The 20,824-nt window shown below is 46.1% G+C and overlaps 1 protein-coding gene across 2 annotated transcripts in view; it reads right to left on the bottom strand.

Moving 5' to 3' along the window:
- The window catches only part of LOC130356836 (CD99 antigen-like), a 78,268-nt gene extending 60,167 nt beyond the window's left edge, over positions 1-18,101 (bottom strand). The window contains exon 1 of one of the 2 annotated variants that reach the window (XM_056558837.1): positions 17,868-18,101. In XM_056558837.1, the coding sequence (XP_056414812.1) occupies positions 17,868-17,919 (52 nt within the window). In that variant the 5' untranslated portion in view covers positions 17,920-18,101. The remainder of the gene's footprint in view (positions 1-17,867) is intronic. The other variant, XM_056558836.1, reaches the window with a different exon arrangement.
- Between the last annotated feature and the right edge of the window lie 2,723 nt (positions 18,102-20,824).

Below are 20,824 nucleotides of genomic sequence, written 5' to 3'. Positions count from 1 at the left end.
AACACCATCTAGCTGCAATGTATTTGCCCAGAAAATGCCATGTAGAGAAAGTGGCATTTTTGGAGAAGCAGTAAATACCCCCCCAAAAAATGACAGCTGATCCCAGGGAGTCTGCAGGTGTGTTTACACGGGTGGATTTGTTTGCAAACTTGCAGTGTTTTTCTGCTGCGCGTTTTAATGGGGGCGGAGTCTCTGCATGCTGTCCGTAGATTTTAGGCAGCAGAATTTCCGCTGTGGAAAATCTGCTGCAGACCCTATTAATTTCAATGGGGTCTGTGGACGACTTTCTGCAGCAGACAGCCCCCAGAGGAAACACACTGCAAGTTTGCAACCAAGTCCATTTGTGTCAACGCACCCTAAAGCAGTGAGAAGCCCCGTGAACTGATCATCAAGGCATCCGTCCAATGAATATGTAAAAAAAAAAAAAAAAAAAAAAAAAAAAATTATAATTATATTATATATATATATATATATATATATATATATATATATATATATATATATATATATATATATTATTTTTTTTTTTTTTTTTTTTTTTTTTTAAAGGGTACCTCTCATCAAAAATTTTTTTGATATATTATAGATTAATGTATGCAGAATAACTTTACAATTGCATGTTATTAAAAAATATGCTTCTTTCTATTTACTTCTCCACTTTGAAGAAATGACCACTAGGGGTCTCCCTACCAGTCCTGGCAGCAAGCATTTCAGACTCATGCTGGAGTCCTAAACACTACGAGCTGCCAGTCTGCTTTGTTCACAAAGGAGAACACTCAGAGATGCCAGCCTGCTTTGTTCACAACCTGTTTGGCTGTGAACAAAGCAGGCTGGCAGCTCTGAGTGTTTAGGACTCCAGCATGAGTCAGAAATGCTTGCTGACAGGACTGATCGGGAAAAATACAATTGAAAGAAGCATATTTTTCATTAACATGCTATTGGAAAGTTATTCAACATTCATTAATCTAAAATATATCAAAATGTATTTGATGAGAGGTACCCTTTAACCACAGCATTGTCAGGTAAAGACTCTGCAAATGTAAAAAGGGTCAATGTAACTATTAATCGGGAAAAAAAAAAAGAAAAAAAAAAACGATAACTGGATTAGTTGTTGATGAATCCAGTCATTGATTAAACAAGCTCCAATGCGTTAAGCAAAAAATGAGATACAAATGTCATATGGTTGGCACCGATTGACCAATCAGAGCTCCTGACGAGGAGTATGAAATAAGTGCACAGTAACTTCATATACCCCTCTATGAGCCGGCCAGGGGGCGGACTGCAGTGCCTCCCTCACCTCTGTACAAGGTACGGAGGTGCAGGCACCATCAGTTCTCAACCGGCGGTAAGCGTAACCCTATATAAATATACAGTCATGGCCGTAAATGTTGGCACCCCTGAAATTTTTCTATAAAATGAAATATTTCTTACAGAAAAGGATTGCAGTAACACATGTTTTGCTATACACATGTTTATTCCCTTTGTGTGTATTGGAACTAAACCAAAAAAGGGAGGAAAAAAGCAAATTGGACATAATGTCACACCAAAAATGGACTGGAAAAAATTATTGGCACCCTGTCAAAATTGTGGAAAAATAAGATTGTTTCAAGCATGTGATGTTCCTTTATACTCACCTGGGGCAAGTAACAGGTGTTGGCAATAAAAATAAAAAGAATAATCACACCTGAAAGCAAATAAAAAGGAGAGAAGTTCACTTAGTCTTTGCATTGTGTGTCTGTGTGTGCCACACTAAGCATGGACAACAGAAAGAGGAGAAGAAGAGAACTGTCTGAGGACTAGCGAACCAAAATTGTGGAAAAATATCAACAATCTCAAGGTTACAAGTCCATCTCCAGAGATCTAGATTTGCCTGTGTCCACAGTGCGCAACATTATCAAGAAGTTTGCAACCCATGGCACTGTAACTATTCTCCCTGGGCTTGGACGGAAGAGAAAAATTGATGAGAGGTGTCAACGCAGGATAGTCCGGATGGTGGATAAGCAGCCCCAAACAAGTTCCAAAGATATACAAGCTGTCCTGCAGCCTCAGGGAGCATCAGTGTCAGCGCAAACTATCTGTCGACATCTAAATGAAATGAAACACTATGGCAGGAGACCCAGGAGGACCCCACTGCTGACACAGAGACATAAAAAATGCACATGTTTATTCCCTTTTGTGTGTATTGGTACTAAACCAAAAGAGGGAGGAAAAAAGCTAATTGGACATAATGTCCAACATTCCGGCTGAGAGGTGTAAGAAGCTTATTGATGGTTATAGGAAGCGACTGATTTCAGTTTTTTTTTTCCAAAGGGTGTGCAACCAAATATTAAGCTATGGGTGCCAATAATTTTGTCAGCCCATTTTTGGAGTGTGGTGTGACATTATGTCCAATTTGCTTTTTTCCCTCCCTCTTTTGGTTTAGTACCAATACACACAAAAGGGAATAAACATGTGTATAGCAAAACATGTGTTACTGCAATCCTTTTCTGTGAGAAATACTTTATTTTCTTAAAAAATCTCAGGGTTGCCAACATTTACGGCAATGACATAAATTATATATATATTTTTTTATTAGCCCAGGGGATCGGGATACAATGGCACAGGGGGATTAAGATGGGGGTGGGTGGCAAAAGGGGATCAGAGGGTGGCGGGGATAATGGCACACGGGGATTAAGATGGAAAGGGGGGTGGGATAATCATTACCCCACCCCTCCATCTTAATCCCCCAGTACCAATGATAATCCCCCCCCCCCCGTGCAATTATTCCCCCCTCTTATCCCCTTTTGCCATTCCCCCCCCCCTCTCTATCTTAATCCCTTTTGCCATCAAGATCCCCTTTTGCCATATCTGATAATAATGGTACAGGGGGATTAAGACGGGGGGGGGGGGGGATCAGTAATTTTATTATTTTGTCCGCGGATACCCCTCGCGTGTAAAGTTCTGCACGAGGGGTACCCACAGACATACTTTCACCCTTTGGGGGGACAGTCGCAAAAAAGGTTGAGAACCACTGAGATAGGGCATAAGGCGATCTAAGAGAAGGTCCTTTTCCTTACTTTGGTGGTCCAGCATGGTTGACGTACAGGGTTCAATGATAGAAGTGTGTTAGGACGGGGAGGAGACCCGGAGTGCCGCTGTGAGAGTTGGCCGGCCCCTTCGACTGCTCACCAGCATTACAAGAAAGCATGAATATAACTTCACAAACCAAAGACAAAGTAAGGAAAAGGCCCTTCTCTTAGATTACATTATGCCCTAACTGCCCTGAACCTCTCTGTTCCTCGTACGGAGGTGATAGTTTCGCTTTAAATGCTTAGTCAGTGTTTCCCAACCAGGGTGCACTTGCTGTTGCAAAACTACAACTCCCAATAGCTGGAGGCACCCTAGTTGGGAAACACTGTGGCAAATAATAATAGTGGCGCGGAGGAAACATGAAAAGCCTTGTTCACTTGTTTTTATATGCCTACTTATTTTTTTCTTTAAGTAAAGACGGAAAAAAGCAAAAAGATAATTTTTATTTATTTTTTGTTAATTTCCCCGATTCATTTATTGCGCAATTAATTTATCAGCAATGAATTGATTGTGCAATTTATCGTTTGTTGCAGCCCTAGTCCATACTAAAGGAATTTTTCTTGCAGCGCTGCACCAAGAGGGTTGTAAAGAGACAAGGCTCTTAAAGGGTATAATCAGATGGCATTTATTAAAAGCACGTCAACGCCTTTCTGGCCCAGAGTGGGCCCTTCCTCAAAACATGGATCCTGAATTTGTCGCCCTCTGATTTGGAGTAACAAAAGCCATCAGAAAACTCATATTCTGGATGGTTTCCTCTAGAACAGTGGTCTCCAACCTGCGGACCTCCAGATGTGCAAAACTACAACTCCCAGCATGCCTGGACAGCCGTTGGCTGTCCAGGCATGCTGGGAGTTGTAGTTTTGCAACATCTGGAGGTCCGCAGGTTGGAGACCACTGTTCTAGAGGAAACCATCCAGAATATGAGTTTTCTGATGGCTTTTGTTACTCCAAATCAGAGGGCGACAAATTCAGGATCCATGTTTTCTGGATAAAGGAAGAAAAAATGTTTGCTGCAGTAATCAATGTAAATCTACAGCAATTTCACACCATAATCTACATGTTCTTTCCAGATTTTACCACCCAGTCACTGCAAATTTCAACTTACACTTTGCGGGTAAGTTCACATGTACAAGATCTGCTGCAGTTTGGATGTTGTTAAATCAATAGAAATAAATAGGTGAACACAGCTTCAAATCTGCGGCAGATCCTGTACGTGTGAACATACCCTAAGGCCGTAATCCCACCGCAGAAAACCTGTGCGGAGCTCTGCGTGAATTTTCTGCGCTGAATTCCGTGTGAATTTATTGCCCAATTAACTTTAATGGGATTTTACAGGTTCATTCAGACAGCAGAATATCCGCAAGCAGAATTCCTCTGCTGAAATCCTGCATACCGTGCTAGAAAAATATAATCAAGTTATTAACAGGGAGAGTGGGCAGCATGTCAGCTGCACCACTCCAGCGATGGATTTTTTACTGTCAAAAACTCATATTCAAATATCCCACCAGGAGCCCTGAATGGCCAGCAGAAAGTAGCCATTCAGGGCTCCCGGTGGGGATTTTTAAAATTCTAGCATGCGGACCAGGTTTATTATGTAGATGGTCGGCCGGGGATCACATCGCAATGCCACCCGCTTCCCCAGCTGGAGCCATCTCTCCTACTACAGCTCCTACCATGGACAGCATTCAGGGCTCCCGGCGGGGTATTTGAATATGAATTTTTGACAGTAAAAAATACATAGCTGGGGAGCGGTGCGTCCAACATGCCGCCAGATCCCCCGAATAATAACTTTTGATCGCATCGGGTTTCAGAAGTGAAACCTGATGCGATCAATCCCTCAGCACCTGTACTTTTACCCCCAACATGGAACTGTTCCATGATGGGAGTAGTAGTATTAGTGCTACAGTAGTCTACCCAGCAGACTCCCGCAGCTGGGGAACTACTACTCCCTTCATGGAAATGAGTCTGTTCAATAATGGGAGTAGTAGTACCACAGCAGTACGGGAGTCCTGGGTGGCAGCAGAGTAAAAAATGCGGATTCACACGGATTCTGTATCAATTCTGCACCGATGCGGTTGCAGAATTGATGCAGATGTGTGGAATTTACGTCATGAAAACAGAAAAATATATAAAGCAATGTACCAGAGAACCTCCATTTTCAATCACATTACAAATAAAAAAAAAAAAAAAGTTGAGAATTTTAACAGCAAGTAAATAGCAAAGTTTCTTATAATTACATAAGGAACAATATTATTAAAAGTTTAGTTCTGTAACAGGTACTCTTTAACCTGACAAAACACAATCTATGTAGAGTAATAGGGCAATTTTTGGTTGCATGACTCCCGTTTCAGGGCAAAAATTCTCAGTATAGCCCTCGTCTTATGTGCTGTGTTGTAGATGAGAAGGTGGCGAGGTTTTTGTCGGACCCATGTGCAGTAAATATAAACGTCTATGTCCCCTCCTTTAGAAGACCTTGTGATTTCATGTTGAGTAATCTAGCGATTCAGGAATTAACTATGTAGTGACTGCACCACAAAAACTGGTTTATCAGATGAGATACTGGGCAGAACAATTGGTTTTTCACAGCACACGTTCTTTTTCATTCATATACACAGGGCAACTACATATGAAGCAGAGCGTATACACAGGGCAACTACATATGAAGCAGAGCATATACACAGGGCAACTAAATATGAAGCAGAGCGTATACACAGGGCAACTACATATGAAGCCGAGCGTACACACAGGACAACTACATATGAAGCCGAGCGTACACACAGGGCAACTACATATGAAGCAGAGCGTACACACAGGACAACTACATATGAAGCAGAGCGTACACACAGGGCAACTACATATGAAGCAGAGCGTACACACAGGGCAACTACATATGAAGCAGAGCGTACACACAGGACAACTACATATGAAGCAGAGCGTACACACAGGACAACTACATATGAAGCCGAGCGTACACACAGGGCAACTACATATGAAGCAGAGCGTACACACAGGGCAACTACATATGAAGCAGAGCGTACACACAGGGCAACTACATATGAAGCAGAGCGTACACACAGGGCAACTACATATGAAGCAGAGCGTACACACAGGACAACTACATATGAAGCAGAGCGTACACACAGGACAACTACATATGAAGCAGAGCGTACACACAGGGCAACTACATATGAAGCAGAGCGTACACACAGGGCAACTACATATGAAGCAGAGCGTACACACAGGGCAACTACATATGAAGCAGAGCGTATACACAGGACAACTACATATGAAGCAGAGCGTACACACAGGACAACTACATATGAAGCAGAGCGTACACACAGGACAACTACATATGAAGCAGAACGTACACACAGGACAACTACATATGAAGCAGAGCGTATACCCAGGACAACTACATATGAAGCAGAGCGTACACACAGGGCAACTACATATGAAGCAGAGCGTACACACAGGACAACTACATATGAAGCAGAGCGTACACACAGGGCAACTACATATGAAGCAGAGCGTACACACAGGGCAACTACATATGAAGCAGAGCGTACACACAGGGCAATTGGTTATCAAGCAGAGTGTATACACAGGGCAATTGGTTATCAAGCAGAGTGTATACACAGGGCAATTGCATACCTTTCTAGTCTTGAGGCTAAACAGAGAACAAAGACTATTCTGCAAACAAAAGCCAAAGCCTCCCCTGGATATCAGGTATTTGTTGGCGGATAACTATGTGAGGGCAGCATGAAGTAGTGACGGAAGCTGACAACTGAATGCGGACCCCCACCATTAAAGGCAAACATTTGGGAGGGATTTTTGCCTATGTAAACACTTAGATATCCCCATTGATAAGTGACTCCACAGGTGTCTGGCAGGTGCTCCTCTATCCCTACTCAGCTAACCTAATAAACAGGCTGTTCAGGAGTCATATCTGGTGGCCAAACAGCAATGTCTATGGTCGGCAGAGCCTACATGACCTTCTGATCAGAGAGAGTATTTTCTTCCCAAGCAAACCAGAGGGAACCGTTTTATCCCTCCTGACACGGATTTATTTGTTGGAAAAATCCGATGAGGAATCCGCAGAGGAAAGCTGGGGTATACCCATGGAGCTGTGCCAGAGTCACACATTCTATGCCACAGATTTTGCCCGGGTTTTTGGGTTTTATTTTCTTCAGTGGGACTGATCTGTGTAGAAGTGACATTTCACAAGGCAGAGTTTAAATCCATATAGAGAAGAAAAAACCTGAGCTCAGCTACTGTATGTTCCCAGGTCCCATATAGAATGAATGGAGCATAGACTGAGCATGTGCGCCGGCATTCCATTCAAGGACAAAGGAGGTCAATTCTTGTGATCGGCTAGTGAACCCCTAAATATTGGGATAGCCCATTTAACTGAACCTGTCCTAAACACAGGCAGCATGAATACTGGCCGGCTCCCCCTAGTACAGCAAACTATATTCTCCTCTAAAAAAAATGTGATGTGGCAACCAAGTAAAAAATAAATAAAAGGGGTCACTAAGTGGCTTTCCTCCATCTTCTCCCACCTAGATTGGCTTGATTGACAGGTCTCTTCCTATCAGGCTATGTTCACACGGCTGAATTTCTGTGCGGAATTCCCCCGGAATATGTAGCTCAGAAACTCTACAAAACTGACTGCACATTGAATTGAATGGGAATTCAGCTGTCCCATTCACATGGAAGAATTTCCATAGCAGAATTTTTCGGATTCTGTAAAAACATTGAACATGTCTTTAAATTTAGCTGAATTCTGTATGTAATCCTATGCTGTGTATTTACATTCACAATGTATTGCATAACTGTCGTCATGTTCGTCTTTTACTGGAAAAAATTCTATAAAAACCCTATTGAAAAGAAATCCTATGCTGTGTTTTCAGCAGACAGAAATTCCCAAAAAATTGAAAAAAAATTCCACCGCAAACTTTTCAGAAGGAGCTTAGGATAGTCCTAGCAACCAAGACTCCAGAGGGAAGAAGGGGAATCCAAAGGGAAGCTTCTATCCTGTAATGGAGGAGCCGTCAGTATTTCTTGATACCTGTGGTCAGGGTAGCCTGAATCTTCTGGGAGGTTCCCTATAAACACATGTAATACTGAAGAGACACAGGTAATGCCATATGCTTAAAGGGGTTATCCAGGAAAAAAAAATATTATATATCAACTGGCTCCAGAGAGTTAAACAGATTTGTAAATTACTTCTATTAAAAAATCGTAATACTTTCAGTACTTATGAGCTTCTGAAGTCGAGTTGTTCTTCTCTGTCTAAGTGCTCTCTGATGACATCTGTCTCGGGAACCCCCTAGTTTAGAAGCAAATCCCCATAGCAAACCTCTTCCACTCTGCAGTTCCCGAGACAACCAGAGATGTCAGCAGAGAGCACTGTTGCCGGACAGAAAACAACTTAACTTCAGCAGCTGATAATTATTGACAGGATTAAGATTTTTTAATAGAAGTAATTTACAAATATGTTTAACTTTCTGGAGCCAGTTGATATAAAAAAAAAAAATAAAAAAAAAAAAAGGATTTTCCTGTTTAACCCCTTTAACTGGGGTGTTTCTTTAGAGAAATATGAGAAATTTCATCAACATAGCGATCCGTATAGGACTTTTATGAAGGAGTCTGTGGTGTAGAGGTGAGAAAGATGCTGTAGCAGGTTAACTCCAGGATTGCCACATGTCTGCAAATCTACCTAACAGGGGAGGAGGACCCCTATAACATGGACCATCGGCTCAGGTGATTACCAGAGGCATGAAGCTGTTATTGCAGGCATTGGGCCTAAAGCCAGACCAGGATTTGCAGCATTAGGCTATGTGTATACTACATTTATGTCCCATTTTTTTTGTTCAAAGGGGTACTCCACCCCTAGAAATCATATCCCCTATCCAAAGGATAGGGGATGAGAAGTCTGATTTCGGAGGTTCCGCTGCTGGGGACCCCCGCGATCTTGGCTGCGGCACCCCGGACATCCGAAGCACGTTGCAAACTTTGCTCCCTGCCAGATGACAGACGATGCTGACGCTTGTGACATCACGGTCATGCCCCGCTCATGACGTCACGAGGGGCCCATAAACTTGCATTGAAGGGCGTGGCCGTCATGAGCCTCCGTCGATTCACCCGATGCTTTAAACAAATGACGGATGCAGCACGGAGATCACGGAGGTTCCCAGCGACAGGACCCCGAGATTAAACATCTTATACCCCATCATAGCCTCAGAATAATTTGATATCCTGTAGCAGATCATTGTCTGGTGCGGTGTTTTTTGTAGCCTGCTGTCCTGGGCACCCCCTACATCCTGGGTGTGTAATTTCACAGGGGCACGGTAACTATGCCAGGCATGTTTACACTGCAGACACTGGGGCAAGGGCAGAACTGAATTGACTTTTCACCTTCCCTTAGGCCTCATTCACATGTGAATATACACTGCTCAAAAAAATTAAGGGAACACCAAGATACCACATCCTAGATCTGAATGAATGAACTAATCGTATGAAATCATCTTTACATAGTTGAATGTGCTGACAACAAAATCACACAAAAATTATCAATGGAAATCAAATTTATTAACCCATGGAGGTCTGGATATGGAGTCACACTAAAAATCAAAGTGGAAAACCACACTACAGGCTGATCCAACTTTGATGTAATGTCCTTAAAACAAGTCACAATGAGGCTCAGTAGTGTGTGTGGCCTCCACGTGCCCATATGACCTTCCTACAATGCCTGGGCATGCTCCTGATGAGGTGGCGGATGGTCTCCTGAGGGATGTCCTCCCAGACCAGGACTAAAGCATCCGCCAACTCCTGGACAGTCCGTGGTACAACGTGGCGTTGGTGGATGGAGCGAGACAGGATGTCCCAGATGTGCTCAATCGGATTAAGGTCTGGGAATGGGCGGGCCAGTCCATAGCATCAATGCCTTCCTCTTGCAGGAACTGCTGAGACACTCCAGCCACATGAGGTCTAGCATTGTCTTGCATTAGGAGGAACCAAGGGCCAACCGCACCAGCATATGGTCTCTCAAGGGGTCTGAGGATCTCATCTCTGTACCTAATGGCAGTCAGGCTACCTCTGGCAAGCACATGGAGGGCTGTGCAGCCCCCCCAAAGAAATGCCACCCCACACCACTACTCACCCACCGCCAAACCAGTCGTGCTGGAGGATGTTGCAGGCAGCAGAACGTTATCCATGGCGTTTCCAGACTCTGTTACATGTGCTCAGTGTAAACTTGCTTTCATCTGTGAAGAGCAAAGGGCACCAGTGATGAATTTGCCAATCTTGTTCTCTGGCAAATGCCAAACGTCCTGCACGGTGTTGGGCTGTAAGCACAACCCCCACCTGTGGAGGTCAAGTCTGTTTCTGACCGTTTGAGTGGACACATGCACATTTGTGGCCTGCTGTAGGTCATTTTGCAGGGCTCCAGCAGTGCACCTCCTGCTACTCCTTGCACAAAGGCGGAGGTAGTGGTCCTGCTGCTGGGTTGTTGCCCTCCTACGGCCTCCTCCACGTCTCCTGATGTACTGGCCTGTCTCCTGGTAGCGCCTTCATGCTCTGGACATTACGCTGACAGACACTGCAAACTTTCTAACCACAGCTCGCATTGATGTGCCATCCTGGATGAGCTGCACAACCTGAGCCACTTGTGTAGGTTGTAGACTCCGTCTCATGCTACCACTAGAGTGAAAGCACCGTCAGCATTAAAAAATGACCAAAACATCAGCCAGGAAGCATAGGAACTGAGAAGTGATCTGTGAACACCACCTGCAGAATCACTCCTTTATTGGGGGTGTCTTGCTAATTGCCTATAATTCCCACCTGTTGTCTGTTCCATTTGCACAACAGCATGTGAAATTGATTGCCAATCAGTGTTGCTTCCTGAGTGGACAGTGTGATTTCACAGAAGTGTGACTGACTTGGAGTTACATTGTGTTGTTTAAGTGTTCCCTTTATTTTTTTGAGAAGTATATATACTTTCACTTATCTGTGAGGAGAATCCAGGACAAATATGGACTTTGCAAAACACATTTTTGAGAATAGTTGTGCTACATTCACACTATGGAATTTCCAAGCAGAATTTGCCTACAATTGTTTTCAACATGAACCGGTCACCATGCGTAATTCTCTGCCAGAAAATTCTAGACACACCAGAAAAATTAACATGTTCATTCCTTTGGCTTAAAAAGGTACTCTGCCCCTAGACATCTTATCCCCTATCCAAAGGATAGGGGATAAGATGTCTGATCATGTGGGTCTTGCCGCTGAGGACTCCCGCGATCTTCCTGCTGCATCCCTCCTGCTCCCGGCCACGACCCCTCAATGAAAGTTTATGGGAGGGGGCATGGCAGCAGTCACGCCTCCTCCTTTAGGCTTGCATTGAGGGGGCGTGGCTGTGATGTCACAAGCCTCTGCCCCGCACCTGCATGGAGCAAAGTTCACTCCGTGCACCGGATGTCTGGGATGCCGCAGCAGAGATTGCGGGCGTCTCCAGTGGTGGGACACCCGCGATTAGACATCTTATCCCCCATCCTTTGGATAGGGGATAATGTCTAGGGGCAGAGTACCCCTTTAAATCCCTGTGTAGTACATGGCCTTTAATGCACTACAATGCACAACTGACCAAAAATGTGCTAAAGCAAATCGCCAAACTATGGTAACTATTTTTCGCAAATGCATTTGAACCATGTACCAGCCCAGCAATACAATTTAGCCATCTCTATAGCCATATTTCCACATAAGGAATGGATACAGACATAAAATATATGTGATTTTCCAGCTGTTTTCAAACTACAACTCCCAGCATGCCCTGACTAAAACCACTGTGGGTCATGTCATACTGTACTTGGAGCTGTACCCATGTGAGAAGAAGCTATCCTGCCAGTCAAACTGGGCACTAAACTACAGTGAACACTTTGTCCACATGTGTTATGGCATTTATCATACGGCACACGCTTAAGAATTACGTAACATGGTATAAATATTATACAGTGCTATATAAAGTAGCATGAAAATCTTGGACATGATAAAGAACTGGAATGTGAAAAGATGACTTCATAGCATCTCACACTTTAATGTGGTAAACAACCTGTCATAAAAAGTACTATCTAGGGCTGCAACGATTAATCGATTTAATCGATAACTGGATTCGTTGTCAACGAATCCAGTTATCGAATAATCGCCCGATTCGTTGTCTGCCGTCAGTGAATGAATGAAGCCGACATGTCTCCGCCGCTGCCCTGCTCCTAGTGCAATCAGCGCACCGCCGGGACATGTATATTCTCTGCTGCACATCTCCATCGGGTACAGAGAATAGACATGTCCCGGCGGTATGCTAGGAGCAAGGCAGCAGTGGGATCATGTCGGCGGCGGCAGCGATCCTCTGTCGGGTGCTGCCGCTCTGCTGCCCCGATCTCCTGTCCGCATCACGTTGTCCTATGGAGGACCATGCGACATACACATCACTCCACCTCCTTCCCTGCGCCCGGCGTAACGTTACGGAGGAAGCAGAGTGACGTGTGTGTCACATGGTCCTCCATAGCACAACGTGATGCGGACGGGAGAACTGTGCAGCGGAGCGGCAGCCCCCAACAGAGGACAGCTGCAGGTGAGCTGTCTACAAGGGTGGGGGCTGCTGTCTAAAGGGGGGGAGCCCTGCTGCATAAAGTTGGGGGGGCGCCCTGCTGTATAAAGTTGGGGGGGCGCTGTCTAAAGGGGGGGAGCCCTGCTGTATAAAGGGGTCTGTAAAAGCAATGGTCTGCAGTCTGCACATACACGTGTATAATGTGTATGCTATATAAAAAAAAAAAGAAAGAAAAAAAATTTAAATTTACTGCTCCCCCAATAAAAATTAGCTCTCCCTTTTCCTATTGCTATACAAAAAAAGTAAAATAATTTTTTCTATTACATATTTGATACTACCGCATGGCTAACTGTCTGAACTATTAAAGGACAACTGCAGCGCAATATACACTTATCCCCTATCTACAAGATAGGGGATAAGTGTTTGATCGCAGAGGGTCAGACCGAGATCTCCCTCACGAGGTGCCGCCATTAGCGCTCATAGTGAGCGCTAAGGCGTGTAGCGTCGACCTAGAGGTCGACGGTGACGCCCCGTCTCCTCCCCGTCCCCATACAGTTCTATGGGGGAGCCGGGGAGGCACGAACACTGCCTCCCCGCCTCTCCCATAGAGATGTATGGAGGAGGTGTGCCGGCCGCAACGTCATGCGGTGGCAGGCACGGCCCCTGCACGGGAGAGCCGCGGCCCCGTACAGGAGATCGTGGGGGGTCCCACTGGTCAGACCCCCGCGATCAAACACTTATCCTCTATCTAGTAGATAGGGGATAAGTGTATATTGTGCTGCAGTTGTCCTTTAAAATATTAGTGAATCATTAACATTTTTTTTAAATAGTTCAGACAGTTACCCATGCGGCAGTATCATATTTATGCTGGTTTCTGTACAGGATCATTAATAATGACAGCAACCGGCGTAAACGTAAAAAATAAAAAAAATAATAAAATTGCTGCTGTTTGGTCCCATCACATGCTAGAAACTTTTAATATGGCCATTGTACATAGTTTTTCAAGTAGAATCAGCTGAACCCCTTTTTAGGGCATTTTGACATTTCTTCCGATTAATCGATAAAATAATCGACAACTAATCGATTATTAAAATAATTGTTAGCTGCAGCCCTAGTACTATCATAAAGATGATTAGGATTTCCTGCTTTCCCTAGAGCTACCTCATTTTTAGGCTAGCCTGTGAAATCTTTCTTCTATTTTTTTACCACATAAAAGTTCATAATGGAACACACATTACAGTATCAGCACATGTGATGCCAATGGAAATGGTGCAGTTCTTTGGTATGGCAAATTTTCCTTTAAAATGTACCAGTCAGATCTGTTATATGTTACTCAGTACCTCATCCAGATCATGTATATGTAATTTTTATGTCTCTATCACTGATATTTCACACAAAAAAATAAACATATTACAGCTGCTCAATGTCTTTTCAATCTCGTCAAGGGGAAAGGGCGTGTCCCTCTCTTGTCTACACTGTGATGACTCCTCACCTCACTCACTCTGCTGACTCACTGCTCTGGAAGCCTGGCAGCCCTGTCTGTAACCCTTTCCTCTGGATTTATGCTGTACACATGCACAATGATTATTTGAAATTTCCTGTACTTTGCAAAACTACACCTCCCAGCATGCCCTGACATCCTTTGACTGTCCAGGCATACTTGGAGTTGTAGCTTTCCAATAGATGGAGGCTCATGTTTGGTAAAACTCTGTGTTACAGCAGTGTTGCTGCAAGCGGTGTTCCTCCTGCAGCCTTGTCAATCAGCCATCTCAAGTCCATGGCCCTTGGACACCATCTTAATGCTGTAGGACTCAGTGTCCAGGAGGTATGGGGACCCCTAGTGGTGGGATTTTCAAAGGCAGTTTTCTTTAAAGTGTACTTGTCGCCAACAAAAACTTTTAATATAATCTAGATAATACCATTATATGTATATTTGAAATATACATTGATTAAAAAATGTGTATATTTTTGGGTGAAAAAATGCTGTCCCTGTGCTATTAACTGTGTGTCTCTGTGAGGAGTCCAAATACAGGAAGTGAGGGCAGGAGAAGCAGGGCTCTGTGCAGGCTCCTAGCTTGTCAATTATCCTGATATGTGAGCAAGTGGCGTGTCATAGAGCCTCAGGGCACAGAGCCCCGCTTGTCCTCGGCGCACAGAGCCCCGCTTGTCCTCGGCGCACATATAGTATTATATAAAACATTTTTTTTTTTTACGACAGGTACACTTTAATAAAATGTGATTTTTTTTATTTTTTTTTTAAAAGTATATTAGAAAAACTACTGTTTTGCCAAGACGTACAACATACAGTATAAAAAGTTTTTATATCTGACAGTGCCATTTAAGAACAATGGGGGAGATTTATCAAAACATGTCCAGAGGAAAAGTTGCCCAGTTGCCCATAGCAACCAATCAGATCGCTTCTTTGCTATGGGCAACTCAGCAACTTTTCCTTTGCACAGGTTTTGATAAATCTCCCACAATGGTGCTATCTCTGAGTTTCTTTAAATGTACACCGTTTAAGAAAAAAAAAAAATAATAATAATTAAATAATTTAAAAAAAGGGCATGGGCACTGCTTTCTAAATGGAAGGTAGGCACCAAATTGGAAACGCGGGGGGTGGGTGTTGCCTCATACACTGGGGGGGGGGGGGGGTGATGCCACATACACTGGGGGGTGGGTGATGCCTCATACACTGGGGGGAGGCTGGTGCCTCATACACTGGGGGGGGGGGGGAGGCTGGTGCCTCATACACTGGGGGGGGGGAGGCTGGTGCCTCATACACTGGGGGGGGGGGGGGTGGCTGATGCCTCATACACTGGGGGGGGGGTGGCTGATGCCTCATACACTGGGGGGGGTGGCTGATGCCTCATACACTGGGGGGGGGTGGCTGATGCCTCATACACTGGGGGGGGGGGGTGGCTGATGCCTCATACACTGGGGGGGGGTGGCTGATGCCTCATACACTGGGGGGGGGGTGGCTGATGCCTCATACACTGGGGGGGGGGGGGGGGGTGGCTGATGCCTCATACACTATGGGATAGGCATCATACACACTGGGGGCGGGCAATGCCCCACACACTGGGGGCGGGCAATGCCCCACACACTGGGGGCGGGCAATGCCCCACACACTGGGGGCGGGCAATGCCCCACACACTGGGGGCGGGCAATGCCCCACACACTGGGGGCGGGCAATGCCCCACACACTGGGGGCGGGCAATGCCCCACACACTGGGGGCGGGCAATGCCCCACACACTGGGGGCGGGCAATGCCCCACACACTGGGGGCGGGCAATGCCTCACACACTGGAGGCGGGCAATGCCTCACACACTGGAGGCGGGCAATGCCTCACACACTGGAGGCGGGCAATGCCTCATACACTAGGGACGGGCAATGCCTCACACACTAGGGTGTGGGCACTGGGCAATGCCTCATACACTAGGGGTAGACAATGCCTCATACACTAGGGGTAGACAATGCCTCATACACTAGGGGTAGACAATGCCTCATACACTAGGGGTAGACAATGCCTCATACACTAGGGGTAGGCAATGCCTCATACACTAGGGGTGGGCAATGCCTCATACACTAGGGGTGGGCAATGCCTCATACACTAGGGGTGGGCAATGCCTCATACACTAGGGGTGGGCAATGCCTCATACACTAGGGGTGGGCAATGCCTCATACACTAGGGGTGGGCAATGCCTCATACACTAGGGGTGGGCAATGCCTCATACACTAGGGGTGGGCAATGCCTCATACACTAGGGGTAGGCAATGCCTCATACACTAGGGGTAGACAATGCCTCATACACTAGGGGTAGACAATGCCTCATACACTAGGGGTAGACAATGCCTCATACACTAGGGGTAGACAATGCCTCATACACTAGGGGTAGGCAATGCCTCATACACTAGGGGTGGGCAATGCCTCATACACTAGGGGTGGGCAATGCCTCATACACTAGGGGTGGGCAATGCCTCATACACTAGGGGTGGGCAATGCCTCATACACTAGGGGTGGGCAATGCCTCATACACTAGGGGTGGGTAATGCCTCACACACTAGGGGTGGGTAATGCCTCATACACTAGGGGTAGGCAATGCCTCATACACTAGGGGTAGGCAATGCCTCATACACTAGGGGTGGGCAATGCCTCATACACTAGGGGTGGGCAATGCCTCATACACTAGGGGTGGGCAATGCCTCATACACTAGGGGTGGGCAATGCCTCATACACTAGGGGTGGGCAATGCCTCATACACTAGGGGTGGGCAATGCCTCATACACTAGGGGTGGGCAATGCCTCATACACTAGGGGTGGGCAATGCCTCATACACTAGGGTGTGGGCAATGCCTCATACACTAGGGGTGGGCAATGCCTCATACACTAGGGGTGGGCAATGCCTCATACACTAGGGGGTGGGCAATGCCTCATACACTAGGGGTGGGCAATGCCTCATACACTAGGGGTGGGCAATGCCTCATACACTAGGGGTGGGCAATGCCTCATACACTAGGGGTGGGCAATGCCTCATACACTAGGGGTGGGCAATGCCTCATACACTAGGGGTGGGCAATGCCTCATACACTAGGGGTGGGCAATGCCTCATACACTAGGGGTGGGCAATGCCTCATACACTAGGGGTGGGCAATGCCTCATACACTAGGGGTGGGCACTGGGCAATGCCTCATACACTAGGGGTAGACAATGCCTCATACACTAGGGTTAAGAAATGCCTTAGACAGGGTAGACACTGCTTTATAACAGCGGGTCCCTTCCCATTAGGTTTGCCCGCACAATAAAGCTGGCACACGCCATAAGATCCGCCCGTATCGCGGCACCCAGTCCACACTTTAATCTTGTTTACTCGAGAAGCCCTCGGTGAGTCATGCGGGTCTATGGAAACCTTCAGCAGGGAGGGCGCCCAGGATCCCCGGATTACATAAACTCCAGGGCTGTAATGTATACATGTGTGCGGAGGGGACATGCGGCTCACCTATACAGCTGCCCCACCCTAACACAGACAAAGGACTGGCATTCATGCACTGCGGGTGAGGGGCACCACCACATCACTGGTTATATTTAGACACAAACATTTGTCAGCTGTCCGGGGCACTCAGGCTGGGCACCATATACACAGAGCCCTGCCCGGCCAGCTTACTGACTAGAGGGGGCACATACTGGCAGCCTTACCTTGGATTCCTACAACAAGCAGCAGCAGGCAGCAGCACACGGGCAGCCTCATGGTGGGTAGTAAGGGTGGGCACCGCGCTGTCTGGTATGGCCTCAGGTATGGAGATGACTGGCACCACAACTTGTGAGATACCACACGGCAGGACTGTGCACACAAGCCCGCAGGAAAGTTTCCTCCCTGTTACAGCCCGTCCTAAACTTTCCTCCCCCACAGCTCTCTCCTCCCCCTGTGTCATGGAGGCTGGGCCAGGATCTGCTCTCAGCTGCTGCTTCACCTCTTTCTTATTCACAGAAAAAGCTTACATTGAATCCAAGTGCCCAGGGGTAAATGCATTAAATAACAACAGAGTTGGCACAGAAATAGACATCCAATTGGGTATCCTATATTTGGATTTTAACCCCTTAAGGACTCAGCCCATTTTGGCCTTAAGGACTCAGACAATTTAATTTTTACGTTTTCATTTTTTCCTCCTCGCCTTCTAAAAATCATAACTCTTTTATATTTTCATCCACAGACTAGTATGAGGGCTTGTTTTTTGCGCGACCAGTTGTCCTTTGTAATGACATCACTCATTATATCATAAAATGTATGGCGCAACCAAAAAACACTATTTTTGTGGGGAAATTAAAACGAAAAACGCAATTTTGCTAATTTTGGAAGGTTTCGTTTTCACGCCGTACAATTTATGGTAAAAATGACATCTGTTCTTTATTCTGAGGGTCAATACGATTAAAATGATACCCATTATTACATACTTCTCTATTATTGTTGCGCTTAAAAAAAGTCACAAACTTTTTAACCAAATTAGTACGTTTATAATCCCTTTATTTTGATGACCTCTGACTTTTTTATTTTTCCGTATAAGCGGCGGTATGGGGGCTCATTTTTTGCGTCGTGATCTGTACTTTTTTTTGATACCACATTTGCATATAAAAAACTTTTAATAAATTTTTTATAATTTTTTTTAAATAAAATGTATTAAAAAAGTAGGAATTTTGGACTTTTTTTTTTCGTTCACGCCGTTCACCGTATGGGATCATTAACATTTTATTTTAATAGTTCGGACATTTACGCACGCGGTGATACCAAATATGTCTATAAAAAAAATTACGCTTTTTGGGGGTAAAATAGGAAAAAACGGACGTTTTACTTTTTTATTGGGGGAGGGGATTTTTCACTTATTTTTTACTTTTACATTTTTTTACATTTTTTTGGACACTTGAATAGTCCCCATAGGGGACTATTCATAGCAATACCATGATTGCTAATACTGATCTGTTCTATGTATAGGACATAGAACAGATCAGTATTATCGGTCATCTCCTGCTCTGGTCTGCTCGATCACAGACCAGAGCAGGAGACGCTGGGAGCCGGACGGAGGAAGGAGAGGGGACCTCCGTGCGGCGTTATGAATGATCGGATCCCCGCAGCAGCGCTGCGGGCGATCCGATCATTCATTCAAATCACGCACTGCCGCAGATGCCGGGATCTGTATTGATCCTGGCACCTGAGGGGTTAATGGCGGACGCCCACGAGATCGCGGGCGTCGGCCATCGCCGGCGGGTCCCTGGCTGCGATCAGCAGCCGGGATCAGCCGCGCATGACACGGGCATCGCTCCGATGCCCGCGGTTATGCACAGGACGTAAATGTACGTTCTGGTGCGTTAAGTACCACCTCACCAGGACGTACATTTACGTCCTGCGTCCTTAAGGGGTTAAAGGGGTTATCCATTTGCTTTATACCAATAACAGCGCCACCACTATCCTCAGGTTGTGTGCGTAATAACTTCATGGCTCAAGTCCTGCAGGAACCTGTGGGAACTGAGTTCCTGCACTTTTTTCACAGCAGGAACACAATTCCCTTTAGCAGGAGTCCTGTAGGATCAGCTCTTGAGTGGAAATCTTGGGTGAGTTCCCTCACTTTTTTTTTACCCAGGACTTGACCCCTGAATACCTCATTTTGGTTTCAACCATTTCAATGTTTTCCAAACATGGTGTCTCCAGATATGGCAAAACTACGACTCCCAGCATGCCCGGACAGCCTTTGGCTGTCCGGGCATGCTGGGGGTTGTAGTTTTGCAACAACAGGTGGCACACTGTTTGGAAAACACTGATCCAGCTTAAAGGGGTACTCCGGTGGAAAACTTTTTTTTTTTTAAATCAACTGGTGCCAGAAAGTTAAACAGATTTGTAAATTAAAGGAGTAGTCCAGTAGTGAACAACTTATCCCCTATCCTAAGGATAGGGGATAAGTTGCAGATCGCGGGGGGTCCGACCGCTGGGGTCCCCCACGATCTCCTGTACAGGGCCCCGGCAGCCCGCGCGAAGGGGGCGTGTCGACCCCCGCACGAAGCGGCGGCCGACACGCCCCCTCAATACAACTCTATGGCAGAGCCGGAGCGCTGCCTTCGGCAATCTCCGGCTCTGCCATAGCGATGTATTGAGGGGGCGTGTCAGCCGCCACTTCGTGCGGGGGTCGACACCCGATGCCTGGCCCCCGTCCAGAGAGATCGCAGGGGGCCCCAGCGATCGGACCCCCTGCAATCTCAAACTTATCCCCTATCCTTAGGATAGGGGATGCGTTTTTCACCACTGGACTACCCCTTTAAGTGAATAGTTTGCAAGAGCAAGTATAACAGCCGGCACTGCTGTGTCCAATTAGCCGACTATAGTATATGGGGTAGGTAAGCTGCTGTGACCTCGGAGTAGACAATACCTGCTGCGTGGAGGTGCAGACCACTAGTGAAAGTAACTTGTATCAGCTAGTTGAATGAAGTAGAAAGAAGTCGCACTCACCAACCAGGAGCAGTATACAACGTCTTGTCCTTTATTCACACCGGCAGAGTGGAACAATAAAACATGGTCACTCACGTGGGGAGCGAGAGCAGCCGCTTTCAGGATGCAGGGGCACACCGCCAGAGGCGACTAGTTTCGCGTCACAGCTTGACGCTTCTTC

This window comes from Hyla sarda, chromosome 2 (assembly GCF_029499605.1).
Source record: "Hyla sarda isolate aHylSar1 chromosome 2, aHylSar1.hap1, whole genome shotgun sequence".
Lineage (NCBI taxonomy): Eukaryota > Metazoa > Chordata > Amphibia > Anura > Hylidae > Hyla > Hyla sarda.
This window is presented reverse-complemented; position numbering and strand designations above follow the sequence as displayed.